The 7511-nt window shown below is 54.3% G+C and overlaps 1 protein-coding gene across 1 annotated transcript; it reads right to left on the bottom strand.

Moving 5' to 3' along the window:
- Window positions 1-3797: 3797 nt before the first annotated feature.
- On the bottom strand, window positions 3798-6795 carry LOC119304124 (probable receptor-like protein kinase At5g24010). The gene has a single exon (XM_037581286.1). It carries the CDS (start codon window positions 6652-6654, stop codon window positions 4033-4035), a length of 2622 nt encoding a protein of 873 aa, XP_037437183.1. The 5' UTR covers window positions 6655-6795; the 3' UTR covers window positions 3798-4032.
- Window positions 6796-7511: the final 716 nt, after the last annotated feature.

The following is a 7511-nucleotide window of genomic DNA, read 5'->3' on the forward strand; positions in this document are numbered from 1 at the left end:
ACATCCCGCAGTGCCGTCATGTCCGCTCAAGCAAAAGGTAGTTGAGTCCCTAGGCAGCACCGCAGTGGAATCAGTGCGAGTGCATACAAAGCAGTGGCAAAAGCCAGCTCCCTAGGAGCAGCGAATCATCGCGAATAAAGAAATAAAAGGCGCAGATTCTCACTCGTGAAAATCAGCATCGTCCGCGCGTGGTAATTATCGTCGTCTGCCACAACAAAGGATGTCGAGCATGCAGCAACAGCAACAGTGAGGCCGCCTCACGCAGTGGCGGCGTGGCCCGCCGCCTGGGCCCGCGCGCAGTAGGAGCTATCGGCGTGGGAGCGGCAACAGCAGCGTTGGGCGCCTCGTCTAGTGGTGGCAGGGCCCACCTGGCCCGGCCCGTTCCGTCCTGGTGTGAGGCACTATGCGAGAGACGTTTTACCCCGGCGGTCGCCTCCAGGCGTGGCGGTAGGGCCCGCCGCCTCCAGGCATGACGGCAGGGGTCACGTGTCTCCTGTCGTGCCTGCCGCCACGGCCGAGGGAGTCTTTTTTGTCAATTTCGTTCGGAGGGGGTCTCTTTTGGCAATTCCAGTGGACAGAGGGTCTCTTTCGACAAAAACTACACAGCACAAGCAGTGCTCACGAATCCTAATTGCAATGTCCGATTCAATGGCTGACTCATCGAGTGAGACTAAAATGACGGTAGTACACTAAGATTTAGCAGTCCCCTTTATACCCAAGCCTCTATTCCAGGCAAGGTTTTTGCTCCAACATTCATCCACTTGGATGAAAGTGACCCATGGTGAATTTTGGGCTTGGCACATGGTATTATTTTGGTAAATGGCTGTGTACAAACGCTTTGTGGATTCGGTGTTTAGTTTTAAATTTTTTGAACTTGTGTGCTGAATTCTTGGGTGCGGTTGGGTGCGGTTAGCGATTTTGCCACTCTATGGTGAAAAACGGTGCCGCTTCCATCACCTGATCTGGAGGGTTCTTGCGTTTTTTGATCGGTGCTGCTTTCATGTTTTGATCTAGAATCTGCTTTTTGTTTCTGGTTTGTGCCGCTGTAGTCGTTTGATCTCGAAGCCTCGCCACATACCACCATCGCTTACGTCCTGGGGGTTATAAATAGATCGTCCTTCTTGTCATATCATTGTGCTAGGTTTTCTTTGGGTTAGCATATACTGTTTCTATGGCATTATCCTTCTTCCTATCGTAATGGACCGCGGCGTCCTGCTCGGCCTCCTCCGTCGCGGGGAGCTCTGGTTGGCCGGTGTGGTGGTTCGGGTTGCCTTGCTGCGTCGGCCGTTGTCTCGGCTCGGCCCATATGTATGGAGCATGCTTCGTTCTCTGATGATCGGTTGTTGCCGCCGCCGCGCCCTAGCTGTCGGCAACTCGCTGCTGCTGCCTCGGGCCTCCTAATCTCCCTTGACCTTCTTTGCGGTGCTGGTGGGCCTGGTGAGGATCAGCCACAGCTTCGGCTCCGGCATCACCCTGAGTCCGTCCAAACGGTCGTCTGCGGCCGACGGTGACTACGTTGAAGATGTTGTCTATTGGTTACGGGCTGCGTGGAAACCGGGTGTCCCGGCGGCCGGCGCTTGCATATCCCCTTGGCGGGGCCATGGTCTCCACTCGGACGTAGTAGGACACCCTATTCGGGGAGCATAGATCCTGCGGCAACAAGCTCTATGACAATGATGACGGCATCACCACCTCCGGATAAGGATCACCTGCCAGTGCGAGCGGTGTGACAGTGGCGAGGACGGATGCTCCTCGTGCAGCAGACAGCAGGTTGCTCTGTGGCGCCGACAAGGGGTTAGGTTGCAGCGTCGGGGCGGAGGGGAGGCAGTGCAGCAGACAGTAGGATGGTCTCGAAGGCGGCCACACTGCGCAGGAGCGACTGGAACCGGAGTGGTCCGTTATTAGCCAGGATCGGCTGTTGCTGATAATGTTGCGGGCATGTGGATGAGTATGTGGATCTCAACGTGAAATGTCCATCAGCAAGGCACGGCCTGGCGTTGCGCACTGCACTGCTATGCGATGCTGTTGAACATGAAGTGCACTCAAACCGTGATGCATGCCATCCGCGTTGTATCCTCTTGCATGGTCCGACGAGGTTTCACGTATGTCCAGGTTCGTTGATCATCTCTCTCTCTCATATTTTTTGTGCAGCTCAACAGCGAGGGAGATTTGCAAGTGGTCAAAATTCTGGTGCTATCATTGCTATGTAATAAGACAAGTTTCTCCTGATCCTCTTTCTTCTTGATAATCCATATAGGGATTGCTTCTGTTGATTATTTTGAAGCCTTTTCTTGTAGACTAAAGGTTCAGAGATGGCCACTAACTGATTGGTGTTATTTAGGTTCAGGTTCATTTTTGTGCTCTTAAGGTATAGTATCCCTTCCATCATTGCTGCAAACATTTACTATCTGTCCTTGGTGCAGGAATTTGCAACCGTTAAACCCACGACGGTTCCGGTGTGGGATATATTCTTCATGGTCCCATGTCATTTGCTGCATCTGCTGTTAATTTGATGATATGGTTTTTGGGATGACCATGATTTACTCCCTTCTAATATTTGTTCTATGCAAGCATCAAGACTAAATAATATGGGTTTACCCCCTTATCACATTTGTTGTATGTAGGCATCAATACTAGAGATATGGTTTTAACCCCTTCTCATATTTATTTTTTTGAACGACCCCTTCTCATCTTTATTGTATGGATGCATCAAGCTATGATGAATTTGGATGACATACTATTAACTTACATAATAAGACCCTTACGGGGTGAAAAGCCGGAAGCAATTGCAAGGCATTAACAATCTGTTTTTTTACTGAAGCTGAACAAATGCCCCATATACAAGCTCTATCATGTTAACTACTGATGTGAACTTCATCAGCTATCATTTCATTACGAACACAAAACCAATGGGCAGTCAAACAAGGATGCCTTGAATTACCAAGGAATTAGAAATTTATCATGCAATATCAATATGTATTCTCTTTATGTACAATTAATGTATTGACTCTTTTCATTCAATAAATTTTTTCTTTATGAAAGATTATAGCATTTGTACCAATATAATTTTTTTACATACACCATAATATAAAATTTGAAGTGAACACGTAAAAAGTGAATAAAATAATTAAATAATTGGTATATGAAGTTTAATATTATTGTACATAGAATTTCTCACATAAAGTATCAATAGGCGCGGCGTGCCAGCGCACGGGCATGAAAATTCAACATGGCTCGCTAGCAAGTAAGTACCCAACATAATGAATTTGCAAGACAAACAATGACCTTGGCGATAATATGCAATGATTTCTCCGACGTGGCACTTCTTCGCATGTATCCCAACGTCCTCAGAGAGATGATCCCATCATTACATACAAAGGAGCTAAGATACCCGTTGGATAGGTAGAGGGATTTGCAAAAGCTCTTGACTACTTCATTACAAACTATCTTACAGGGGCTACACTAGGATGATTTAACTCAACTAGGCCATCCGCAATCATTTACTTTCATGGAGTTGCATCATTGTATATAGTATGTTCCATAGAATGGTCTCTATAATGTGTCAATAAGTAGACCTTATTAGTAGCCTGTACACTTCCGTTCATCGGTATATATCATACATGGCTGCAATAAATGTACTCATTTCCCACCTTTTAGAACTCTTTCTGGGCTTTAATTATGTGATTCTGTCATTAAAAATATAACAATGGCCTTTGTGATTCGTATAAATATAATGCATCACCAGGCGCGGCGTGCCGCCGCGCGGGCTATGCTAGTTAAAACAAAAAGCTGAAGCCTAAAAATGACGATAGTACATGGAACTACAAATTATTATGGACAATTACACATGTTTGAGAGCTGTGCAGGAGCACCAACAATGGTGCCCAGATGAGGGTTCATTTTATCAATCGTCGCCTCCATATCAATGCAATCGTGTTGAAATCTGTTTGATTCAGAGAACATCTTCTACTCTAGTGGTACAGACAGATTGCACAAGAGATTGGTGCAGGAAGTGGTGGATGGATGGATGGATCATCGCCCCTCGCCACGGGCGTTCAGCTGGGAGAAGACCTGGCTATCGGCGAGGTCGGTCATGCTCAGGCCCGTCTCGTCCGCGTCGTCCATCATCAGCAGGCTGGTGGACGATGGCACCCACCGCGGCACGACCACGTCGGCGGGGAGCTGCGTGGCGACGGCGCCGCTGTCCTCGAACGCGTCCCTGTTGACGTGCGTCTCCTGCAGCTGCAGGCAGTACTCGAGGTTCCACAGCACGTCGCCCATGGACGGCCGGTCCGCGCCGTAGTCGGCCAGGCACCTCTCGGCCGTCTCGGCGAACTTGCGCAGCGAGTTGTCGTTCACCTCGCCGGCGATCCTGGCGTCGGCGATCTTGTCGAGCTTCCCCTCCCCGTGCATCCTGACGGCCCACTCGGCGATGTTGATCTGGTCGCGGTCCAGGCTCTGGTCGATGACCGGGCGCGCGCAGAGCACCTCGAAGAGCACCACGCCGAAGGAGTAGACGTCGGAGCGGTCCGTGAGCTGCTGCGTCTTGAAGTATTCGGGGTCGAGGTACCCGAAGCTGCCCTTGACGGCCGTGCTGACGTGCGTCTCCCCCAGCGACGGCCCGATGCGCGAGAGACCGAAGTCGGCCACCTTGGCGATGATCGCGCCGCCGCCGGTGCTGCCGCCGCCGTCGGTGCCGAGGAGGATGTTGGTGGACTTGACGTCGCGGTGGATGATGTTCTCGGAGTAGCCGCTGTGCAGGTAGTGCAGGCCCCTGGCGGCGCCGATGCAGATCTCGAGCCGCTGCTTCCACGAGAGCGGCGGCTCGTCGTCGGAGCCGCCGTACAGGTGGCCCCGCAGCGTGCCCTTCTCCATGTACTCGTACACCAGAATCATCTCCGCCTGCTCGTTGCAGTAGCCGATGAGCGAGACGAGGTGCCGGTGCCGGATGCCGGACAGCACCACGATCTCCGTGTGGAACTCCGGCAGGCCCTGCTTGGAGGCGCGCATGGCGCGCTTCACGGCCACGGGCGTGCCGTCCGCGAGCGCGCCCTTGTACACGTTGCCGAACCCGCCGACGCCGATGAGGTTGCGGTCGTGGAAGTTGTCCGTGGCGGCCTTGAGCTCCGCCAGCGAGATGTGCAGCTTGGTGCTCACCCTCTGCATCCTGGCGGTGGTGCCCTCGCTGGACCGGTACGCCGACTCGTCGGCCCAGCCGGAGATGCCTTCCTGCGTGTACGGTGACCACGGCAGCTGCGTGCTCTCCTTGTCCTCCGTCGACCCCGGCGGCGCCACCTGCCTCCGCTTCCTCCGCCGCACGACGAAAAAGCAGAGCACCGCGGAAGCAAGGACGGCGGCGCCGAGCACCGTCGCGAGCACGATTATGACGATTCTCTTCGTCCGGCCGTGCAACCCCGTCGAGCTCAGATTAACGGTTTGCAGCTTCATGATCTCCAGGCCGTTCAGTATGCCGCCTTTGCTGCTTTTCTTCGACCTGCCGATGCTGACGGTGAGGTTCCCGGCTCTCGGCGCCATGGCCGCGTAGTCGATGTAGAAGGCCTCGTTCGACTGCCTCGCCCGAGCACTCGGCGTGAGGTCTGGAGTGCCAATGGCTTGCGCGACGTAGACGTTGAAGACGATGACAGTGCCGACGACGGAGCTGACCACCTCGTAGTCGCAGAAGTGGAGGCGGACGAGGTAGCGGGACCCCTGCTCCGCCGGGAACGTCCACGTGACGTTGAAGTTGAAGCCCGGGGTTGTCGCCTGCAGGAGGTCCGTCACGTTCGCCGCGCGCTGCGTCTTGTACACCACGTCCGGCGCCACCTCCTGTGTGTAACCGTTGGACGGGGCGTAGATGATCGGGCTGGGGGTGTTGTTCACCACCGACTGCCCGGGCGCGCCGAAGAGGTAGGGGTCGTCGGGGAGCCACGTCCGCCACAGCGTGTCGTTCCCGTTGGTCAGCAGGGGCCCGCCGACGTTGAGGCGGTACACCGTCTCCAGCGCGTCCAGCGGCCACTCGGGCAGGTCATTGCTCCCCACAGGGTCCACCGGCACCGCCGTGTTGTTCCACAGCAGCTCCGGCGGGGCCGAGAACAGCTCGACGGCGTTGACGAACGCGGAGGAGCCGGCTTCCGGGGCGAACCTGACGGTGAAGTCGCCGCCGGAGGCTCCGCGCGGGACGAAGAACTCCTTGACGACGCCGTCGGCCGGCGGCGAGAAGGCGGGCAGCAGGGCGTAGGCGTCGAGGACCGAGACGGTGAACCGCGCGGAGGAAAGACTGGTGGAGGAGGAGGAGGCGGGGACGAACGGGAAGAAGTGGAGGCGCAGGACGAGGAACGACGACGCGTCCGGCGCGGCGGGGTAGGTGAGGCGGTAGGAGAAGGCCGAGGTGTCGGCGCGCGCGGCGGCGTACAGAGGGGAGGCCGCGTTGGAGCTGGCACTGGCAGACACCGCGGCGGCGCCCCCCTGCGAGAGGTAGCCGTCGTCCCGCACGAAGGTGCGCGCGGGGTTGTCGGACGGGAAGGGCACGTCGGCTCCCGCGCCGCACGCGAGGAAGATCTTGAAGTCCGGGGAGAAGGCGGCGAGGGCGGTGTAAGGGAGGACCGTGGCGACGAGAAGGAGGAGGAGGAGGGGGAGCACGACGTGGACGGCCATTCAGCTCAGGCGATGGTGGAGCCGTGGCCGGGCGGGCGTGCGGGTGGTGGTGGGAGATGAGGCGATCATGGGGATAAGCACGAGTGCGGCGGGCGGCGGTGGTGGTGGAGGGAACACGGCGGGAAGGTGCAGAGTGGTGTGTTGACTCGGGCAGCGGGAAGGTGGACTTGGACTTGGAATGAATTGGCAAGTGGGGGCAGCGACAAGGATGGGATTGGGAATGGGATTGGTGTGCCCGTGTGTGTTTGGCAGCTCGTGCTGGACTGGAGTGATTGGGGCATCGGGCCATTGGAAATTCCGGTTAATTCCTCCACTCGTCATCGTCAAGTGGCACCAATTCATTCAGCTGAAAAGTACGTTGTTTTCCTGGATATTTTTCTCCCTCCTGGATGATCGATTGCTCTATATGGTCGATGTTACTTTTTGAAGGAAATGCTTCATGAAATCAATTCATTTTTCTTGATGAATTGGTCTCTTTTTTGTACCAGTTTATTAATATCTGCTAGAACGATAGAATCCATAGTGTCTGTTTTGTAGTATTCCCACATAAAGCAAAAAAACAAAACCACGAAAACGAAATGATTGATGGTGATCAAGAAGCAAAAAACGAAGAATGTCGTCGAGCGTGCGACTCATCGTGCCACCTCCTGCAACGCCAAGCCAGAGGAAAAAAGAAAAACCCGCCTACATGGCACATCTACTTAGCACGAAATTGGAGAAAAATGTCCCCGCAAAAAAAAAGAAATTGGAGAAAAATGCAATGGCGTAAAATGTGGCACAACTTTGATCAATTGGGGTATAAATTGCAAATTTTCTCAAAATGGGGTAAAATATGTCACAAAGCTAATATACTTCAT

This window comes from Triticum dicoccoides, chromosome 5A, assembly GCF_002162155.2.
Source record: "Triticum dicoccoides isolate Atlit2015 ecotype Zavitan chromosome 5A, WEW_v2.0, whole genome shotgun sequence".
NCBI classification, from domain to species: Eukaryota; Viridiplantae; Streptophyta; class Magnoliopsida; order Poales; family Poaceae; genus Triticum; species Triticum dicoccoides.

Excerpts from the sequence above, each read along its gene's own strand:
- LOC119304124 (XM_037581286.1), bottom strand. The coding sequence starts at position 6,654 with ATGGCCGTCCACGTCGTGCTCCCCCTCCTCCTCCTCCTTCTCGTCGCC.